Source organism: Vicia villosa, linkage group LG1 (assembly GCF_029867415.1).
Source record: "Vicia villosa cultivar HV-30 ecotype Madison, WI linkage group LG1, Vvil1.0, whole genome shotgun sequence".
In the NCBI taxonomy this organism is placed as follows: domain Eukaryota; kingdom Viridiplantae; phylum Streptophyta; class Magnoliopsida; order Fabales; family Fabaceae; genus Vicia; species Vicia villosa.
Genome location: NC_081180.1, coordinates 175317755 through 175341942, shown reverse-complemented (window position 1 = coordinate 175341942; position 24188 = coordinate 175317755). Strand labels below are relative to the sequence as shown.

Here is a 24188-nt window from a genome sequence, read left to right as displayed (position 1 = left end):
CACCATTTCAGAAAAGTTAGCTGAAGCACTGCAAGCCAAGTAATAGTGTCCAGACAAAGTACTGGTGAACATGTCTATCATCTCGCGCTCAGTCATAGGTGGCAGAACCCTCGCAGCTAACTCACGCCATTTCTGAGCGTACTCTTTGAAAGATTCTTTAGACCCCTGAACCAAACTCTGCAACTGGGTCCTATTGGGTGCCATATCAACATTGTACTGATAGTGCTTAATAAAAGCCTCCACAAGATCTCTCCAAGAATGGATATGAGTACGCTCAAGTTAAACATACCACTCCAACGAAGCCCCAGCAAGACTATCCTGGAAGAAATGCATTAAGAAACCTTCATCCTCTGAATAAACTGACATCTTGCGATAATAAGCCTTGACATGAGTCATGGGACAAGTCGCCCCATTGTATTTGTCAAAAGATGGAACTTTGAATTTCGATGGAATCCTCACACCGGGAACCAGCCCTAAGTCATTGATATCCATGCCTAACACCCCTTTGCCTTCAACAGCCCTGAGACGTTCCTCAATCAGACGATACCTTTCAACTTCATCCTGTGCACCATCAGCACTATGCCTTGATACCTGATCAAAGTTCTCAACATTAAAATCCAAATTACCACGGTTCTAATTATCTCTCCTTCCCAACAGACGAGACGGAGGTGGAGGTGGAAACCCGTGATGCTGATTGAAAGGATTATAGTGCCCTCCCACGTGATCAAACTCATTCGGATCATGATGATCGTCAATCCTGCCAGACACATCGTCAAACAGCCCTCGATGTCCTCCATTCTCATTCCTTTTGGAGTTCTCGACAAGAACTCGCAAGTCGTTCTGCCCCTTGGTCACATTAGTCAATGCTTCCATAAACTGCGCCATCTGCGCATTCATCTGCTCTGTCAGTTGAGCTCTCATCAAAGCCATTTGTTCCTGAATCTGTTCCATTTGCCTTCTCTGATTGCTCCTAGTCGGATACGGGTGATTAGCCGTCTTAGAACTCCTTCTGAAAACAAAACAGCAAGACATAAGATATAAGACCTGCAAGATCTGCAAATATATGACATGTATGATATATGAATGATATGCATGAAATGTTTGTCAATTTTCAGGTATCCAAGAGTTCATCCCACTTTCAGATAGGACATAGAAACCCTGATACCGAATATATTTGAACAACAATCCACACGCAAGAATAATTCAGCAAACTGAGCATACTTCATTCCAACATAACTGAGAATTTGAGTTCATACAACCAAAACACATAACCGTGTCACAATGTGCTCATAAGGCATACAAAAGAAATCTAGAACATCAAAATGCGACCCCATCCAACAATCCTGGACATGGGCGACAAATATCAAGCATAAACATCAAATCAACCATCATGGATCAAACAAATCCCCTCCACAGCGACGCTAGGATCGCCTGGCAACAGAATGAGCTCCTCCATCTCCTCTCCGTTGGGCTCGGAGTCTTCTTAGTTCTTCTTCAAGTCGAGCAGTCTTAGCCTTCTCTTCTGCTAGCTGTTTATCTGAATCCCGCTTCTGCCTCTTGAGACTACTCTCAGATCTCTGTAACTGTAGACACTCTTGCTGCTTATGATATAAATCTTCCTCTAGCAACTCATAGGGACGCCTCCGGGTACTGGCTTGACTTGAACTTGCGCCTTCGACTTGCTTGAGTTGGTGCATCAACCTCATCTTTGCCTCCCTCTCTTCAAAGAATTTCAAATTGGTCTCTTGCTCTCTTTCATGCAACCTGTAGTTAGTAGCCAAAGCATTCTTGTAAAGCTCTGTCGGCACAAATTCGGATAGAATCAAAGGAGGTTGCTTTTGAAGTGGTGCAACTCTATCATATGGCAACAACAAACTTCCGACTCGCTTTTCAATCCACTTAACATACGGTGTCAGAGCAAGCGATTCTTTCTTTCCTAAATGGGCTCCATAATGCTTACGGATCTTCTTCCAAGCCACAATTATCCTCTCCAATTTCTCTGGATCCGACCCCTTCTCAAAATAGACCGTCTCCGCTATCAAATGATCCGCCGGTTTGTCCTTCAACGTATACCCCAACTGACGCAAGGATACCACGGGATTGTAATTGATGCAATCTCTAGTACCAATCAAGGGAACATTTTCAAACTCACTGCACCCAACTATCACCTCAGAAACATTAATTCGGTACCTTTGCCACTGAATATCATAAGAAGTAAGTGACATAACCCTGTGTGTCCACTTGAGCGTATCTCTTGTCTTCACAAAAGGTCCTTTGCTGGGCAACAAAGAGAGGAACCAGATGAACAACAGCTGAAGGCAACAAGTGATGGCACCACCACTTTTCTCATATCGGGAATGAACGGCATAATAAGTATCGGCCAACAATGTAGGAATAGGATTCTTTCCCATGAAGATGTGCACTGCGGCCGAGTCTACAAAATTAGGAACACATGGGAACATGACAATCCCATAAATGGCTACAGCAAGCAAGGCATTATACGCATTCCAATTCTTTTTCTCAAATTCTTCTTTAGCTTTTCTCACTAAGAACTTTAAAGAGAACCCCGAGACACCTCCGTTCGACTTCCAATTATCAGATACTTCTTTTATGCTCAAATAAAGAGCAGCAGCAATCAACTTGAAATTCACCTCTTTAGGAATGTCGATGAATGGCACTTCGTTTTTTACCTTGAGATTAAGAATAATAGAATACTCTTCCAATGTCGGAGCCAACTGGTAATCCTGGAACGTGAAGCACCTCATCTCAGGATCATAGAATTGCATCAAAGTTTGCAGAGCAGGAGTATCAACCACGGTTTCCAACAAAGTCAAGATATTCCCATAATTGTCCGTGAAACTCTTCAAGCAAAAAGCAGTCATTAACTAACTCAAACCCTCTAATGCGGTCAACGGATCTCGGAAGAAGCTGTAGGTATGCGTATGTCTCTTTGCTTCCTTGACGGTATCAATGGGAGTGTCCATTTTTAGCTCGAGTGAACTCCTGAATGTCCCTGAAAAACATGACATGCAAATGCTTATTATACATATCTTTTTTTTTTGCGTTTCTTTTGGAAATAAATATGCTATGATGCAAAGTGGTGGGACTTGTTGCCGCCCACCAGGCATTCTGGACTTCCGGTAACACACATAATACAGAGCCAAAGGTTCGGCCCCCAAATGGTATACCACACGGAACACGGAATGTCAATCCACGGAACCAAAGCCCATAGTCAATAACACACTGGAATACAACACAGACTACTACTCGAACAAGAACCATAGTACCCCACGAACAAGGACCATAGTACACTCGATCGAGAACAGCGGTAACCCACGAACAAGAACAGCGGTAACCCACGAACGAGAACAGCGGTCACCAACAATGTACCTGTTAATATGATCATTGATTCCCGCCCCACTCACGGGTAAAATCTAGGCCAAGGTAAGGTCATGAAACGCAGTATACGGTCCGCCCGAAGGTAAGCATCATCACAGCGCGGATGCGGGTGACGATAATACCTCCGTTTGAAACCACTACTCTGCTCGTGGTCACATAATCCATCCCGAGACGTACACCTCGAGACAAACTATGCTCCCACTCTATCCTAGGGTTCCTATGGTTCACACATAGCTTGGGTATTGGGCCTTTTACCTCTTGTAACACCCACCCAACAGACAGAGATCCAGCCAGTCCAGAATATGATGCAGAAAAGTAAAAGCGCACATAGAATGCAATGCAAACAGTCAAATATGCAAAGCAGTAAAACACCCAATGATAAACACACAAGCGCTAGGATTGACTCGCTGAGTCCGGACCAGCAACAGGTCGAGACGTCCCCAGCTGTCGCTACCGCGAAAATTCACAGAGTCGCCACTAACATATTTATCCTAAAAAGGAAGGGAATGCCAGCAAACCACAAAACAAAACAACGGTCTCGCGACCAGAGAAAAAGGGTAAGGGAGTCGGTTACGCGAGGGGAAGGTGTTAGCACCCCTCGCGCCCATCGTACTCGATGGTATCCATGCCTGTGTCTAAAACTATGGGTGTGTAAACAAATCTACGTTAATCTGGACTAAAATGAATGCAGAATGTAGGGAAAAGAAAGGATTGTGCTCGCACGGGCCCTACCCCGCTGCCTACGTATCTGTTTTGCAGAATCAGAGCTACCGTAGCTCGGCTAACTAATTTTTGTTTGTTTTGTGTTTTTTAGGTGAACAAGTTACATTGGCACTCCACTGCTCGACCTTTGGAGACTTATGCTTGGGAATGGAGCGGAAATAACAAGCTCTTAAGAAAAGAAAATCAAAGAGTGTGGTTTGTGTTTTAAAAGATGCATGAGGAAGACCTAAGCTAAAGGGGAAAGCTTGCTACCTAATGTTATCATACAAAGGGTACAAGTCTAAACTAAACTAACAACCTACGAGGGAAAAGGGAAGCAAACAATAATATCACACAAACGAGCGTCCGCTCGTAAAGCAAACAAACCAACGGTACTGACCGAATGGTAGAAAAACGGTCCCGCCATAGCCAAGGGGAGCAGCTCAACCTAAGTCAACCAAGCATTAGACCTCGCGAAAATGATCGGGCCATAGACAAGAGGGCGGACCCCTCTCAAAAACCAAGCCGTCACGGATCGTAAAGGGAAACGGTGCGCGCGTACACCGAGCATCAACGTCGAGCAACGCGAGCTATAAGAAAGGCGGGGGTCCGGCTGCATGAACCCTTTTCCTGACATACTCGATAACAAGATCTTGTGGAGGTTCAAAAGCGAGCCACGCGTAGCGTGCGCATACTGAACGGACTCGATGAGACTAGGCGGGGGTTGATTGCTAACCCTTTCCGCGTGCCTTCCATGAGGACTTAACGGAGTGCCATATAGGACTTATTACACCGTGACTCCCTGCCGCAAAGCACAAATATAAACACACCAACAAAAACAGAGCCTCTTTCGAGGGCTTGGCCAGATGCATGTCTAGGTCCTACTTCTCATGTTAAAGGATGATGCGAGAAAGCGATAAAGTGCGAGAGAAATAAAATGAAACGGAATCAATACCAAACGGATGATGATCCGTAAACTAAAGCGAAGAGAGCGAGTAAACTAGGATCCCGCGAGCGAACTAGCAAAGCAAAAGCAAATAGTCAACACACCGATTAGCCATGAAAGCACACAAAGGTCGACATGCGCGTCGAGCATAATCACAATACACCTGCAAGAGGAACAAGCAAACCAAACAAGCAAGTATAAAGTAATAGGAACGTGTCTCCAAGATGAGAACACGATACGAGTGGATGGAATCGTGTCCCGCAAATAAAGCGGAACACTCAAGTAATAGACATCGATCGGTGACCATCCAAATGCCTTACACACTAGCACACAAGTTAGAGATAACAAACATCGCAATCGGAATTGCGTTATTGCATTATAAGCTAAGATAAAATGAACAATTAACGCACACATAAAATGGACAACAAATGTAAAGGGGAAAACTAAACATGAATAACCTACAATCAATCAATATCAATCATCTCATGAGATAGCACATTTCACAAGCTTTCCAACGATATAAAGAACGCGCAAATCGGAGTTACGAGCAAAAAGATACGAAAGATTGAAGTTAGATGAAAAAAACACACAGGGGAACCGGTTCCTCCATTTGGGAACCCGGGTTCCAGGGCATTCTGCCTCCCGTTTTGGCCTCTGATGGATGGGAACCGGTTCCCCAAAGCTAGGAACCGGGTTCCACTGTTTGAAAATCACTTTATTTCTATTTTTTATGTTTGGGAATCAATTCCACTCAACTTGAAACAATGTCAACTTGTAAGCATCATGAAAAGCCATCAAAACACATTCAAAACACAATGAAACACCCATGGAAACAAAGCACGATATCACGGTAACAATCAATGGCATATGAGAATATGTAAACCAAATATTAATGTGAGGCATGCTATTAGCAATAAGCGAACAATCATCAAGCACCAAAGCAACAAAGCCAAACATATATCGATTTCAATGAGTAAGCCCAAGTCAAACATGTATCGCTCTCAATGATTAGGCACAACGTAGCATCTTGGCGAAGGATAGTCATGAATCCACAAGTCAATTAGGCCAAATAACAACAAATCGAGCAAAGTGCGACGCGTCAAGCCAAACCACAATTCAAATATCATCACCAACAATTACATGAATGCAACAAAGGCAACAAGTATTTGCACATGCGATAGTGATCAAGCTACACAACATATAGCATCAAGCAAGGCAAATTATCAAGCAAAAAGTTATCACATGCATTTGTACAAACACCTTAAGTGCGACACAAGTCATCTATATGAATTTTAACAATTAAGCACACACAATCATCAACAAAATTACGCATCCGAAGCGCGAATGTCACAATTCATCAACAATGATCATTAATCACATGCAACAATTATTAGATCCGACCAAAATTCACATAAACACTACCAATTCGATCAACAACATACAAATTCACCGAACAATCATCATCAATCAACATTAATCAACAAAAAAATATGGATCTATATTTCAATTCACATAATGATCAACAAATAAGCACTTAATTCAAGATTCGAAGCTTACCGGATGAAGATCTAACCGAAGTGCGAACACGAACTCGATGCGAACACGACACGAACGCGACACGAACTCGAAAACAAAATCCGAAGGGAGAGAGAGAGTGGCGCGCAAGATCAAGAAGAGGAAGGAGAGATTCGAACTTGAAACCTTGATCTTCAATCCATGTTGTTCTTGATTCTTGAAGAAAATTGATGAATATTGATGAAAGTTCTATGTGATTTGTGGTTTTGATCCAAGAGAATTGAGAGAGAATTGAGAGAAAGTGTTTTTGATCTTTTTGTGAATTGAAAATTATGAGAGTCCTCCTTTTGATTTGTGAAGAGCAAAATGTTTATATATTGTCAACGTGAAATGTCCAAATTGCCCTCGGTGCGTCTTATTTTGGCTCGTTTTTAAGGAAACTCGGTTCGGCTCTGAATTTCGGAACGAAACCAATGCCCCTGCGAAGATGACCAAATTCTTGACTCGTCGCCGCGAGAATCATCTCAATCCGATAAGCGATGAAGAAATTATGCGCGTTTGAATGACGAGAAACGTCGATTCATCTGGTGCGACTGTGCAGAATTTTGTGAGTACCGCTCAAAGAACTCGATAAAACCCCATCTTCGGCTCAAAATCTGAACAGGCATGTGTGACGAAGAATCGAAGCTGACAAAATTTATCTGAGAAAATGCCGCCAGAATGTACTTCATACGATAAAAATCGAAGGAGTTATGAATTTTCGAACTCGGCGCGACATACTCGAAAACACACCTTTTACCAAAACAACGCGATGATCCTTAAAATTCTGGGAATTTTCCATGCAGAATTGGCCTTCGGTCCGAACATAATGAAATCTTGGTAATGATGGCACGGATCTCCAGTTAAATTTTCAAGCGAATCCGACGAGCGGATTAGGAGATATGAATTTTCCGAGGTCCGAAACCCTACATTCAGCACTGTTTTTCACTGTGAAATCCCAAATAATTTGCAAATCTGGCGACCTTCCTCAAATAATTGGCTTCCGAGCCGAACACGGAAGTTGTAGATATCGTCGAAACGGTCAAGGCCACGGGGGAACTTAGCTCATATCACCTTCCAAATATGACTTGTGAATTTTCTCGTATTTCCACTATTTGAACCATTTTTCACACCTTATCTTCTTAAACCCATGAAAACTCTTTATTATTTTTTTTCCATTTTTAATGACGAAATAAACGTCATTATTAACTTATAGCTCAAATAAAGAGGGCAAATTTTGGGGTGCAACAACATGCATTCATTCAGTGAGAAAGAGGCAATATTCGGTAGTTCCGTGGGAGATATTGACTTGTCTCAAACCTAGAGGATTGGTTTGAAGCTTAGAGGACGTGCTTATTGGTGATTATCTAACTGAGAGATGGACGTGGGGAATCTACTAAGGATAACATTGGTACCACATACATTTGCATTGATTTGCATTTGGAGTCACATGTATCGATGTGAATTGTGTTGGTGTGTTTATGTTCTAATTGTGTGAATTGGTACTTGGTGATAATTGTGAATGATTTACTTGATTATTTTGAATCTTTTGGGGCATGTTGTACGGGTACATATATGTTATGTGGATGTAAGGTGTTGAATACATGTATGTTGGAAGTGTGTGGAATTCGTTTGTTGTATGTTGCTATACATTGTTTATTATTATATATTTTCATAAAGATATGAACTCTCACCCTTCTGTTGAAATGATGTTTTGTACGACATCGTTCAGGTACTAAGGAGTAGAGGTGCTCGTTTGCTTAAGAGGATTTAGCCGAGGAGCTTTTCTTTTGTTTTATCATTTTCTTAGGTAGAGAGACCTCATGCTCTTGTTATGTAACACTTGTGGGTTTTACGTTTGATTTCATGTTTATGTTTGAGAGATATTGTATTACTCTCTTTACCTTTCGGATATGTTGAAATTTTGTGATATGTGGCCGTAGAGCCCAATGCTTGTATGCATGAGACATTATATTGAGATATTGTTATTGGTATCATTTTTATTATTCCGCTGTGATGTGCATATGAAACATGATATGCAAATGTGTGTTATGAACATGACTAGATGCATTATAATGTTTTGTTTCGTTATTATTTTGTAATACATGTGACGCCCTCTTTGATATGCATGCCTTTACTCTGATTATGCGATATATTTGCCGAGAGGTTTTGAGGGTGTTACAAGAGTATTGGAAGATACTGGACTTCCTTTGTTGTTGGTAATTGCAATAATGATTGTTACTATGTCGGGCAGTTTAGACGTCAAAGTGCCAGGTCGGTTGCGGCCAACCGACCCAACGATGGTAAGTGTCGCTTACTTTTTAGCTTCTACAATCGCTACCAAAATACGATTCAAATTCGGCTAGCTAGCTAGTTTTGTCTAATACATTGTATTACATTTCATATAAAGTGTTTCAGGTATCATGTTCCTCAATCATGGTTGAAGCCTACATAAAACCTATTGTTTATTTTCGAGGAACTCGATGGTGATACTTCAAAGATCAAATAACTATCTTACCTAAGAAAATTAACTACCACCATTAATCCTATAATATCATTTCTTAATTTACATTTTACACTAACAAATTTCCATTTTAGTAAATATCATATTCAGCTAAAATATTTGACTTTTTCCACTTCCATACTTCCATTTGTTTTCATTTCATTGGTTGAGTTATTTAAATATTATTTTAACTTTATGCTTTCCTTCTCTCAACGAAAAGTATGCTAAATCTTTCTCTTCACTTGTCTCTCTCCGCTCCCACCTCTTATCTTTCTTCTCTCTACTTTTGTCACTTCATCTTTTCTCTTCCCTCTTCTTCTTCTTCTTCTTCTTCTTCTTCTTCTTCTTCCTCTCTTCCACTAACATTCTTTATTTTTTATGATTTTCGATTTGCTCTCTTCCTTTTTTAATTCTTTTTTGATTTTGCAACTTACGATAAAAAATGGTAAATTTTTAGAAGGCTGGTTTAGGGCTCAAATCAGAACACAAAAAACAAAGAAATGGGCATGGAAACACGATGAGAAAGGTGTACAATCATGATTGAAGATGAAACAACCACATCAAACACGTTTGTGATTTGATACTTTGATAATAAATTTTGGGGTTTTTTATCCAACAATGCCTTTCTTTTTTCCTTGAAATTGATTAGCTAATTTGGTTTTGTTTCTAATTTTAATTCAAAGTTTGGAATTTTATGCTGTAGTTGAGTGTTAAATCTGATTTTACCTTATGGGTATGAAAGTTGAATAAATTTGAACTTTTTTGTGGCTGTTGGTTTTTCTAGGAAGAAACTCATGAGAGAATTTAAGAGGCTACAACAAGATCCACCTACATGAACTAGTGGTTCTCCTCAGAATAACAACATCTTATTGTGGAATGTTGTCATATCTAGGCGAGTTGGATTGATGACAGTATAAACATGGATATGATTATGTATTCTTTTATAATTTAGTCACTTTTGTTATATTTTTCTTAATCTTTCCATTTTGGGTTAGTATACAAAAGATTATATTTTTTGTAATTTTCTTGACTTAACATGACTCACCAATTGTTCCAGTCTTTCTCCAATGTGAGTATTCATTTTGTAATCTTTTGAGCTTCTATAAAAACTAAGTTTGTCAACTAAATAAGCAGAACTTGGACTATACATAGTTCGACTCGTTAGGTTCATGAGTCTACTCGATTATATATGTGTTGTGAATTCAATGCCAATAACGAAGTATAAAACAAGGAAAGAATAAAGAACAAGGATGACGAAGAACACAAGAATTGGTTATAACTGCTATTCTTTTACTTTCTCTTAGAAAACCAGATTACAAGTTTACAAGAATAACAAATAACCTCTCTCACCCTAAATTAGGATTTGCAGCGTGCAATGATGAGAGACTAATATGCTATTTATAATAAAACCTAACATACTAACTAATGGACTTTTTCCACAAGGCTCATTACACAACATAACTTAATAAACAAGCTAACTTAACAAATTAGGGTTTAAAAACTAAAACCTAATTTAACATGCTAACAACCCTAGCATCTTCGACACCAGCATGTGAACAAACTTCGACTTCATGCTTAATCCTGTCGAACAAAGAAGCTACCCTTCGACCATACTAGAGTTCGATCCAATATCTGACAATTCTCCATGTTGGACCTAACTTTACAACATCAAGAGAACAAACTAGCTTTCTTCATGCAGCTTTATCAACTGCATACAGTGGAAAAACTTGCAACTCGGTAATGTCTTGGTGATCATATCAGCAGCATTGTCCTCAGTCAAAACCTTCAGCATTTGGACTTTTCCATGCTCGATTACTTCTCTGACGAAATGAAGCCTCACATCGATGTGCTTAGTTCGCTCATGATATGCTGAGTTCTTCGACAGGTGTATTGCACTTTGACTATCACATTTAACAGTGATACCTCGACCTTGAAGTTTTTGCTCCTTCGCAAAACCTTCAAGCCACAATGCTTCTTTCACAGTTTCAGTTAGGGAAATATACTCCGCTTCAGTGGTTGATAGAGAAACAATCTTCTAAAATGTTGCTTTCCAACTAATTGCAGTGCCAAACATAGTGAAAATATATCAAGAAATAGATTTTCTAGAATCCATAGAACCTGCATAATCAGAGTCAACATATCCTTCGATTACTACTTTACTATCTTCACCCAAGCTCCACCATAAATTAGGACCCTTTTCAGAGACCCATTTATGTACCTTTAAATCCACTTTAATACTTGCCAATGAGCCTTTCCAGTATTCGCCATGTACCTGCTTACAAGACTTACTGCATATGCTATAGCGGGTCTAGTACAGACTATAGCATACATCAAAGAACCAACTATATTAGCATATGAAATGTTATTCTTATAGGCTCTTTCGACATCAGTACTAGGACACTGATCAATACTCAGCTTGAATTGAGGGTTTGTCGGAGTTACAACTGGCTTCGAATTCAACATACCAAACTTGTCGAGAATCTTCCATAGGTATGCCTCTTGAGATAAGCATAATTTCAACTGCTTCTATCTCTTCGAATGTCAATCCCAAGAATTTAGGAAGGAGCTCCCAGATCTTTCATATCGAACTCCTTATTGAGTTCAACCTTCACCATCATTACATCTTCGACATTGTTGCTTGCTATGAGAATGTCATCCACATAAAACAACAAAATAACAAATGAATTACCAGGTCAAAATCTGAAGTAAACGGAGTGGTCGAACTGACTTCTAATGAAACTTATGCGTGCCATGAACTTGCCGAATCTCCTATTACACTGTCGAGGAGATTGTTTCAACCCATATAAAGATCTCTTTAGCTTGCACACATAATCTTCCTTCCCTTTTTCGACATACCCTCCAGGTTGCCTCATCAAGATCGTTTCATCTAGATCACCATACAAGAACGCAGTCTTCACATCCATCTGTTCTAGTTCAAGGTCGAACTGTGTCACCATGGCAAGCAACATTCGAATGGACCTATACTTCACAACAGGTGAAAACACATCATTGAAGTCGACACCTTCTTTCTGAGTGAAACCCCTTGCGACCAACCTTGCCTTTTATCTTTTCGACGCCACTCCTTCGATTCCTTCCTTAACGTTGAAAATCCATTTACAATTGACTAACCTTAACCTAGAAGGTTTCTTGATTAGTTCCCAAGTGTGATTATCATGAAAAGATTTCATCTTAACATTTATGGCCTTCAGTCATTCAGTCTTATTTCGACTCCTCATAACTTCCTTATAGTCTCTAGGTTCTTCATCTAGAACCTTACTTGTAGAGATTAAGGCATAAGCTATAAGATTTGCATACCCAAGTCTTTGAGGTGGCTTGATGACTCTTCTCGATCTATCTCTCGACAATAGGTAGTCATCGACAGTTTCCTCAGCTTCCCTAGCATTTTATGCTTCTCCTTCGATTTCATCAGCGATATGCAATTCAACATCAACTTGCTCCACCTCAACCGAAATCTTTATCTGTTCCAGCTCTTTTGCACTTCGACCACCATCATCATCAGTTTTCTTGAAAGCCATCTCTGCTTCATTGAAATTACATCTCGACTGGTGATACACCTCCTGTGACATGGATCTAGGCACCATAGCGTATAAGCTTTGACTCCTTTAGGCTATCCCATGAACATTCATTTAAGAGCTCTAGGTTCAACCTTGTCTTGCCTAATGTGAGCATAGGCTACACAGCCAAATACTCTCAGTTTGTCGAGATCTGGTGGATGTCCTGACCAAACTTCTTCAGGTGTCTTCATATCTAATGCCGTCGAAGGACATCTGTTTATGAGATATGTTGCTGTCAAAATAGCCTCAGCCCAAAACACCTTCTTTAATCTAGCACTAGTCAACATGAATCCGACTCTCTCCAAAATAGTTCGATTAAACCTTTCAGCCAAACCATTTTTCTGTGGAGTACCTGCAGTAATTATGTGCCTTGCAATACCAGAGGCAGCACAAAAGCTGTCCAACGCCTCATTGCAAAATTCAAGGCCATATCGGTTCTCAACCTCTTGACCTTCCTGCCAGACTAATTTTCGACCAGAGTTTTCCAACTTATGAAAATCTCAAAAGTTTCATCCTTAGTCTTCTGGATGAATACCCATAACTTTCTGGAATAATCATCAACTATGGATAGAAAATACCTTGCTCCTGAATGTGATGGACACCTTGCAGGCCCCTAAAGATCAGCATGGATATAATCAAGGGATTCATGTGTTCTTTGTTTGCCTTTGTTGAACTTCACTCTGCAAGATTTTCCAAGTACACAAGATTCACAAAACTTCAGCTTTTCGACTTTGTCTCCACCAAGCAGATTTTGTTTCCCTAATTCGACCAGACCCCTTTCTCCGACTTGGCCCAATCTCATGTGCCAGATTTCTGTCTTCGACAAAGGTTTCGTGGATGCAACATTTGTTGAACCAGTTACAACTTCAGCCTTAAGGGTATACAAGCCTTGTTTCTTCACGCCTCTCAAGACTTCCTTCGACCCCTTCATGACTCTTAGGATACTTTTCTCTCCTTGGAAAACATATCCTTTCTTGTCGAATTCACCAAGAGAAAGCAGATTTCTCTTTAAATCAGGAACATACCTGACTTCAGTCAACAACCTTATTGACTCATCATGGAGTTTGAATCTCACAGGTCCAACACCTACACTCTTGCAAGCTTTGTTGTTTCCTAGTAGTACTGATCCACCATCTTGATCACATAGTTCCTCGAACAAGTCTTTGTTTGGAGTCATGTGCCAAGTGTAACCTGAATCCATAATTCACTCCTTCCTAGAGTCAGTGCTTGAAACCACAAGGACATCAGATGATTCGAAATCATCTTGAACAATGGCTGCATTACCATTATCCTTACCTCCATGATCTTTCGGGCGTTTAGGACACACCTTTCTTGTGTGACCCTCCTTCTTTCAATGATAACATCGAATACCAGATGCTTCGTCACTATAAGACTTCTGCTGACTTTTGCCTTTCTTCTTGTCGAACTTACCACCCTTTTGCAAGAATTTTCCCTTAACGGACAAACCTTCACCAACAGTCGAAGGTTTATGCTCCTTTTGTTCGTTCAAGTCCTTAGAATACAGGGCTAATTGAACTTCTTCAAAGGTCAGGGACTCCCTTCCGTACAGGACTTTGAAGTGGGCATATGTTCGAGGCAAAGCGCATAATAGTAACAGTGCTTGATCTTCATCATCGATCTTCACATCAATATTTTCAAGATCAAGAATCAGCTTGTTTAACATATCCAACTGCTCAGCCAACACTTTGTCTTCAATCATCTTGAATGAATACAAAGCTTGCTTCAAGTAGAGTCGATTTACCAGCGATTTGGTCATGTACAAACTTTCAAGTTTCACCCATAACCCTGATGCCGTCGTCTCCTTTGATACCTTTCGAAGAACCTTATCACCAAGGCTCAACAAAATTACGTTGTGTGCTTTCTCGATCATGGCTGTCTTCTCTCTTTCTGTTAACGCAACGTCCATAGCCGCTGCTCCCTTCAACGCTTCCAAACAACCCTGCTGAACCAGTAGGGCTTTCATCTTCAAGCGCCACATACCGAAATCATTCACTCCGGTAAACTTTTCAATCTCATACTTTGTTAAAGGCATCTTCTCCACGCTCACCACACCAATTTGTTGTGAATTCAATGCAAATAACGAAGTATAAAACAAGGAAAGAATAAAGAACAAGGAAGAAGAAAAACACAAGAATTTGTTATAACTGCTATTCTTTTACTTTCTCTTAGAAAACAAGATTACAAGTTTACAAGAATAACAAATAACCTCTCTCACCCTAAATTAGGATTTACAGCGTGCAATGATGAGAAACTAGTATGCTATTTATAATAGAACCTAACATACTAACTAATTGACATTTTCCACAAAACCCATTACACAAGCTAACTTAATAAACAAGCTAACTTAACAAATTAGGGTTTAAAAACTAAAACCTAATTAAACATGCTAACAACCCTAGCATCTTTGACACCAGCATGTGAAACCTTTGACTTCATGCTTAATTTTGTCAAACAAAGAAGCTACCCTTCGACCATACTAGAGTTCCATCCAATATCTCACAATATGAGACGAATTATATTGTTTTTAAGTGTAGGTTTAAAGATTTGCTCCAAATCTTAGCTCTATATTTTCTTTTAATCTGACGATTTTAATTGATAATTTATATTCTAAAGTAAGCAAAATATTTCTAAAATATACAAATTTAAAATGTCAAATATATAAAAAGAATATACTTAAAAAAATGACTTTTAAGCCCGTGAAGTAAACGAGTTGAACCTAACAAGTTGAATCGAGTTATTCGTGAACTTCTAACGAGTTGAGTTTGAGCTGAAAAAAAGTTCATGAAGAACTCAAACTAATATTATAGCTGAACAAACTTTTAACGATTCGAGCCGAATTGAGACAAGTTCGACTCGACTCGACTCATTTTCACCCCTAGAGATATGATTGGTTCATTACTATATTTGACGGCAAGCCGTCCTAACATTATATTTAGTGTTAGTATTTGTACACGCTTTCAAGCTAATCCAAAAGAATCTCATCTCAATTAAGAAAAATCATCTATTAACATAAAAAGACCTTCATCAAACTAATCGTGTTGTGATTTATTTTTGAGAGAAAAAGTAAAGAGAAAGAGAAGCCATGGTGTTGGTGCAAACGTAAACGTGAGAAAGAAACAGGGTTGTTCCTTCTGATTTTAGTGGTCTCTCTTCTCTTTCTATCTTGTATCAATTTTAGTTTTTTTTAATTATTACTATCATTGTCACGTGTCTGTTGGACTCAGCATAGATTTGAAAGAGTCAAAATTTTCCTCTATTTCCTTTTCTTATTTTCTTTCAATTTTAAATAGGTGAGCACTCCTGTACCCATCCAATTTTATTGGGTACCAGTACCCTCTTGACATGTCCAATTTTGATAGGTCCACTTAATTAATGTTATTAATATTATTTTTATTATAAATAATTATTATATTAATAAATATTATACTATTAAATTTATGAAATTATAATATTACCCAACCAATTTCGGTTTCTTTATTTTTTCTTCTTCTTAATTTGGATTATTTTCAAGCAGACTATTCTCCTATTCTCCACAACCGCCGTCGACTGGCTTTCTTCTTCCTCTTTTGCTAAATTTCTCCGCAACCCCACATCACTGAACACCATAAGGGAATCTCTCGCAGTTACGGCGACACATCTCCGCAATCACACTTCATTGAACGTCAGAAGAGAATCTATCGCAGTTACCAGCGACACAACCTTCCACCACACCTCTTCTTTATCGAATTGCACTTTGTGGATTACATGTCTGAGCATTTCTTCTGATGCCAGTAAGTATTCATCATTTTCTCTTCAATGCTTCTTCCAAAACCCTAGAAAGTTGCAATTTTTTTGATAAATAAAACAAATTTATAACAGTGTTAATGGTTTTGTTTTGTGTTTGTTGGTTGTGATTGATTTTAGGAATAGGAGTTAAGGAAGCTGTTGAAACCAAAAAAGCACAAGCAGCATTGGTCCATATTCCCAAGCAAACAAAGTCAATAGCCTTCTCTCTATATCTGACGTACTTCACCTTGTTCTCAAGGTTTTCCTTCTAGCACCATCTTTAAAATGTATACCATATGTTTGTGTTTTTGTGTGTCCTTCTAGCACCATCTTTATAATGTATACCATATGTTTGTGTTTTTGTGTGTAAAACTGCAAAAGATTTCTGTGAGTGAATTTTGTTATGTGTGAACACGTGAGCTAGAATTGCAAGCCATATAAATTTCTTGTTAACAACGAGTCGACTCAGTAATAATACTAACGAGTGTTGTAGCATAGTAAGCCAGTAATCAAACTTTAGTAGAACCCGTAATTGAGTCGAAACCGTAAAGTTATATACATTAATATAGACGTGTCTCATATAAAAACTTATTTTATATAGGGAATATATTCAAATAGTAATAAGATCAATGTTAAACATTAATATACCAACCGTGCCTCATATGATACTTAGCCACCTAAAAGAGTATTCACATCAAACTGATACGCCAGGGTATGTTAGAGTTCTACCCTTCTTATTAGTCATCGTGATCAATATGTTATACTTTGGTTCAATCTCATGATCATCTTAAACAATTAAACTTGAAATCAAAATAGTTTAGTTTACCTTGATACTTTGGTTGGTATCCAGCTCCTGTATATTGGTCATTGCTCCATGTCATTGACAATTCTCTTGCAGATAACATAAATGATTTTTTACCCGAACACTTATCCAATTAAAATATCTTAGAATAATAAACTAGGCAATTAAAGTGCGTAGAAAACATTCACTTTCAACATCTTCCTATGCACAACATGTAACACCATGGGTGACTAAACCTGATGATGGATGTATTTAGTATTAAACTGGCATTAAAGACGGACATACACACCAAGCAGTATAATCTTAAAGTCCTAACAAACAGGGAATCCTACTGTTCCGTGACTAGTTTTACACTTGATTACCTTTCTATGCACAGCCATGTAAGACTAGAACCACTTAATATAGAATTGTAAACAAATAATTATATCATAACTAAGTTAGAGAAATCATCTGTTTGCATAAACACACTAGTCACACCAGGCACATCACTTAAATGTAGCGCAGATACACACCCATAAAGACCGGTGCATCAACAAAATAAAAAATGTACAACTAAATGCATAATAAACAATTAAGACCTCAATTTTTTGCTTCATAGTTTCAATATAACAGTACCTAAAAGTCATAACTATAACCTATTGAAAAGAAATAGAGGCAGAGAGTCGACACTCGCCGTTTAAGAGCACGCAACCAAACTCCTTCAGGAACCAAAGCATAATGACGGCCATAAAACCCACCTCCAAATTCTTAATCTTCTCACGATCCTCTTCCTTTTTCAGATGGAGCAAAATCTCTGACTCAGAATCATAATTCGAATACACTATGTACAGAACACCTTCTACACGATTAGCTTCAACTCCTGCATCAATCCACCACCTTTACTTCAATAAAAGCAAACATCAAATTAAAATTAAAATTAAAATTCATAAGCTGCACCATAAGACATCCAAGAAAAAAATTAAGCAAATCAACCTCAAATCCAATGTCAATTTGTCTTGACAAACTTAACGACATCAAAGCAAAAGCAACACATGAAATCAAACCTAATACATCTGATTTTCCATTCACTTTTTTGTCATAGAAACATGAGTAAACAGAAGTTAGCATCAGAACCAAAAACGCTATGTGAGCTTTTAATATTAGACTCCTTGATAGTTGGAATTTCTTTGGGAGTAACACAAAGCTACACGTGATGAAACTTACAATTACGTAGAGAAAAATCTTCAGTAAATTCCAGTCTCCAAATAGACGTTTGAAAGAGGAGCTTAGTGCGTAAGAGAGTAGTCCAGTTATACTTGATATGAATCCTGTAAATCTCCATAATAAAGGGTGATTTAAGAAGCTGTTAGTTGGGATATTTGGAATCATATTTTTTTATGAATTATTGTTGAGTGTGTAATTTTACACAAGAAACTCAAATGAAATGGAACTGTCTAACAATTATTCTTGAACATGTATTATTAGGATGTCTTTTTTTTTTTATCTTTCCATGTAATGACGCGGAGAAACAGTGTCATTGAACACTAGTGACAAAATTTTCTAATATATATTGAAACTTTTCTTCTTTTATAATTACATCTATGATCTATCACTTTCAATAATTTTCTTCTCTGCGATTTTCACACGTAATCGAGATTGAAAGTTTGGAACCTTTCTTTTATTCAACGTTATTTATGAAACAACTACTTGAAAGTGATATATGAATCATTATTCATAGTCATACTAGATGGGAACAAAATCTGGTAACTAGATTTTTCATAAAGGTAAATCTGTATTTCTAAAAAGGGAAATGATAGAACAACTTATTAGCGAAAGGTGTTCATTATGGTGATTCTAGGTAGGGTGGCTGTTATGGATCCGCCAGAAGTTCTAATAACAAGACCGATCTAATTCGGGAGGGTTCAGTCCAATACACTCTCATATATATCAAATTGAAAGTAGATTGTATCACATGTAAATTTGGATATATCTTACAGAGGTTATGTTGGCCAAGCTTAGTGCGGATATGTTGAACGATCAAGTCAATTGCTACACGATTATCTCCCCCACGAGGTATGATTATGTCAGCATACTTTTTGGATGGAAGAATAAAATCATCGAAGGCAGGCTTAACAAACTTAGCATACTGAAAATTTAGTATGATATTCCGTATCAGCCACAGAATTTCATGTATCGGTCGACAGTCAGGAAATAGTGTTGTACAAAGGCAAAACCAAATACTTGTTCAGAAAAGAAAAACAGAACAAACCAAATTCCAACATGCACTCAACCTATCATGTTAGTAGTTACTAGTGTCATTCTCGAAAACAAGCAACGCATAGATGTGGAGAGAAATATAGGAATAGGATCGCAATACAAGCAAGAAAAATATTATATTTTTTATGCTAAAATAACATGTCTTTTTTTCATTTAAAAAAAGAAGAAAAACCATTTGATGATTTAGTGCACTATTGTATATTTAAGACATGAAACATCATAATGCAAGAGTTTCAGGATTAGTTGTTCACTTGTTTGCATATTATATGGCAATGCAATTTTGGCTCAAAGCATATCTTCCTTTACAATTAGTGGGACTTCTTGTATCTAACACTAGTTTGTCTCTGCTACTTCTTTGTTATCTTGCTAACAAAAAACATATTTTATCAATTGTAAGATATAAATAAAAATAAATTGTTACTTTTTACAAGAGAGGAACAATGGTAGCGTGAATAATCTTAGTCTTCTCCACAAGAGAGTATTTGCTCATTCTATATATATATATATATATATATATATATATATATATATATATATATATATATATATATATATATATATATATATATATATATATATATATATATATATATATATATATATATATATATATATATGTACTCCAAGAGTAAATTAAAAGTGTTACTCCAATTCACAACTATTGATTTTGTTTTAATCTTATGGTCCTAAATTATGCTTAATTGTTGTCATGTGATCAATCTCAAACCGTATCTTCTTAAAAGGGATTAAATCTTAAACTGAATCAAATCTTAAAAAACGAAATCCCAAATATCCATGGTTGTCTCATATATGTATTGCGTTGTTGTTGGTTTGGTGATAGGTTTGTTAGTGTTACTTTATATTCATTCCCTTCGTGCTTTTGCATTAAAACACCGTAAGAAAGCAACAAATTATCAAGGTCAGAACTTGAAAACAAATGAGTCATTTAGTTTTTTCTCCACACCTGCTACTTATTTGTTTTTATATTCTATGCACTTTGCTTTTTGTTTGTTTTGGTTTTGTGATTTCTTTTGGCATACCAACACTTAAGGTTATTACTTTTTCATGTGGTGCAGACAATAAATGCGGTAGGAGTAACGATTGTAAAGTAGACATTCAATTCATAAAGATTATAAATTGTGTAGCAAGCATGGATAATGGTGAAGATGCTGATGATGTCGGGAGGAACAATGGTAGTTATGTGGATAATGAAGAAGGAAAAGAGGATTTGGATGATTACAAAGATATAGGTGAAATCTCAGATGATGATATAAGAGATATGAAATTTGAATCAGAGAAAAAAGCTTGTGAGTTTTATGAAACATATGCAGAATATCATGGGTTTGCGGTAAGAAGAGATGAGATTGACTGTGATTTCAAAAAAAATATTATTATGCGCCAATTAGTTTGTAATAGAGAGGGGAAAAGACATAAGAAACATATGTTAAGGGTGGATCGACATAGGGGGCCAAGGCCAATCACTCGAACAGGTTGTCTTGCTCGGTTACGTGTGGCATATGATGTAGTGACTAGAAGTTGGAGAGTTGTTGCATTTGAATCCGCTCATAATCATAAGTTAACTCCACAGCGGTTTGTTCATTTTATTCCTAAGTATCGTCGACTGAGTGAAGCTGATAAAGCGCTTGTTGATGGCTTGCATACATGTGGTGTTAGAACATGTCATATTTTGGGTTTTATGTTGGGTCAGAAAGGTGGTCATGAAGATTTGGGATTTATCAAGAAGGACCTATATAATTATTTTAGTAATGGAGCCAAGGCTAAAAGAGAAAATGGAGATGCTTTTGCTGCTTTGTCTTATTTACAAGCTAAAGCCGACAATGATCCGATGTTTTTTTCGAAGTTTACCACAACAGAGGATGGCCGTCTACAAAATTTATTTTGGTCAGATGGAACTAGCCGATTTGACTTTGAATGTTTTGGTGATGTGGTTGCATTTGACACGACCTACAAAAAGAACAGGTACAACAAACCCTTTGTTATTTTTTGTGGGTACAATCATCATGGTGAAACTACAATATTTGGGTGTGCTTTAATTTCAGACGAAAAGACAGAGACATATAAGTGGGTTTTAAATGCCTTTTCTGAAGCAATGTTCCATAAATGTCCAAATGTATTTGTTACTGACGGAGATGGTGCGATGCGGGAAGCTATTAGAGTTGAATTTCCAAATGCGTCACATCGCCTCTGTTTATGGCATTTACATCAAAATGCTATTGAGAATGTCAAGAATTCAAAGTTCCTAGAAGAGTTTAAGTCATTAATTCTCTCTTATTATTTCAAAGCACAAACAAATATTTACTCTTTCTCATTGCAAAGCGTCACTCTTAATATTTTCTTCTTAATAATTGATTTTTTTAAAACTATTTCTTTTTTTTAAATTTTAATCTTAATAAATTTATATATTTATTTTTATTGTTGTAATGAGAAAGAAAAGATATAGTTACCTTATTGAATTTGAGATTGAGAGTGTGCTCCTCTCAAGATGTCAGGTTCGAAACCCGCTAGGTCCAAATTGTTTATTAAAAAAAAATAATAGAAAATGTATTGTTAGAGTTTGTAGTGCTTGTTTGAAATTAGTGTGCGAATGACATATTTGATTTTAAAGTTATCTCTAATATAATTATTAACTGCAACAATTGAAAAAACCTTTTCTACTATGAATATTAACAAAATTGGATGCAAAATAACATAGGTGATGATAGTTAAATTATTATATTGTTTAGTTATTTACATTGAAGAGAGATATTTTTATTGATGTTGAAAATAAATAAAAAATTATTTAATATTTTTAGAACATGAAAAATTATAGAGAATAATTATAATGTATATTTATATTTTTGCAAAAGTGAGTTGAACAATAATTTCTAGTATAAAAATCACATTTAAAAATCACGTTTGATTAAAAACTACAAATTCTAGTTTCAAGTAGAATCAATTCTGAAAAGTATAATCAATTTTGCTCGAGACTACTGTAGGTACTCCTCAGCAAAATAGTCTAGCTGAGAGATTCAATCGAACAATTCTAAAAAGGATTAGTTGAATGTTGGTTAGTGACTAACAACCTTGCACGAGCAACCGCCGGTGACTAACAACCAATGACATGTTCAGTTATCTGATTTATGGTATCACTTACCGTATCATTTGTGGGAGGTTATTAAAAAAATGGTAATTTCAGTAACTATTCAATAAAATCTCCCCATTAACACTAATTAAATCAAAATAATTATTTTTAATTAAATAACTATTCATACCATATGTTTAATAAAAATAATTTCAAATAATATTGATACGATTATGTTTACATTCCTTTTGGTACGGTTGGTGAATTCGATAAGGTGTTGGCTTTGAATTGGGGTTCAAAAGTACCTTGCAAAATCAAGGCATTCGGGTGGAGATGTCTTATTAATAGGCAAGTGAACCCTAATCCATTAATCATAAAAGAAGTGCATCAGTACAAAGGCGAATATTGATCATGCAATTGGAGTGGCTCTCTATACTACAGAAGTCACTTAGGAGCACATGCTTATCTTTCTATTGTTCTATTCTATCAATAAAGAATAAGAGAAGCAAGGTCCATAAAAGTTTTAAAGACGCTCGACATAAATTGATAAGATATGAAATAGTAAGTTTGGCTCACCGTGTTCTCCCACTATAGGGTCCAATCATACTAAAAAAAAGAGTTTGATCCTAGCTTAGAAGGAACACTAGCTATATGCTTAACACATGCAAATGTTTTTACAAGAAAGATATATAGTGGTGGTGTACATAATTTGTTGTGGATTGATATCTTGACAATATCTTGAGCGTTCTGTAAGTTGCATGCCCACTTCAAAGAAACTCTCTTGTATGGAAGAGATTCACTGACCTTTTTCTTGTCAAGCTTCTCATTTCCCTTCTGATGTTTCTTCTCATCAGAGTTGGAGGCTTCTGACTTCGGAACACCACCACCATGTCCCTTCTTAGCTTCAGACCAGGACTTCTTCTGACTCTTCTTACCATAAGATGTCTTTAGAGGTTGTTCTACCTCTCTTTCAGAGGTTCTCTTAGTCAAATGCAGCTCTTGTACTTCTAGTCAACTCTGCAGCTCTTTAATTATCATGGTGCTGAGATCTTTAGAATTATCAATTGCATTACTGCTGTAGCATCGTGCCAGTATGCCCCACGCAGCCTTCGCCATCGTTGAATTAGCGATTTTCTCAAATACATTCGCATTCACACACTGATGGGTGTAGAACAACGCCTTCTAATTTTTCTTCCTCATATATATTTGCACGTTTCTCTGTTCCTTCGTCGCATCTACTGCAAACGGAACGCAACCATCGGTGACAAGATCAAGAACGTCTTGAGGACTAAACAACACACGCATCTGAATCATCCACTTATTCTAATTTTTTCTATCAAACACGAGAAGCTTTGTATTCAAGTTATTTCTACCGTTCATCTTTGTTCTTATGCATGAAACTCACTTAGATCTCACCAAACACTTGTGTTTTCCAATCCTACAAAATCAAGAAATATAATTTTGTTACGATTCCGATCGTGAATTCAACATGAATTCAAGAAACAAAATTAATCACACACGCCTCCCGTACACTCGTATTTCCCTGGGAATCGAACCGTATCTCAAAATACCAATTATTGGTG

General features: G+C 37.3%; 2 protein-coding genes across 2 annotated transcripts; one reads left to right on the top strand and one right to left on the bottom strand.

Annotated features, from left to right (window-relative positions):
- Positions 1–1421: 1421 nt before the first annotated feature.
- Positions 1422–2882, bottom strand: LOC131659895 (uncharacterized). Its single transcript, XM_058929018.1, has one exon. The coding sequence runs from the start codon at positions 2880–2882 to the stop codon at positions 1422–1424; it is 1461 nt and encodes a 486-aa protein (XP_058785001.1).
- A 15902-nt stretch (positions 2883–18784) lies between these two features.
- LOC131659885 (protein FAR1-RELATED SEQUENCE 5-like) lies at positions 18785–22240 on the top strand. The gene is made up of 3 exons (XM_058929009.1): positions 18785–19319; positions 20600–21797; positions 22237–22240. Exons 2-3 carry the CDS (start codon positions 20674–20676, stop codon positions 22238–22240), a joined length of 1128 nt encoding a protein of 375 aa, XP_058784992.1. The 5' UTR covers positions 18785–19319; positions 20600–20673.
- Positions 22241–24188: the final 1948 nt, after the last annotated feature.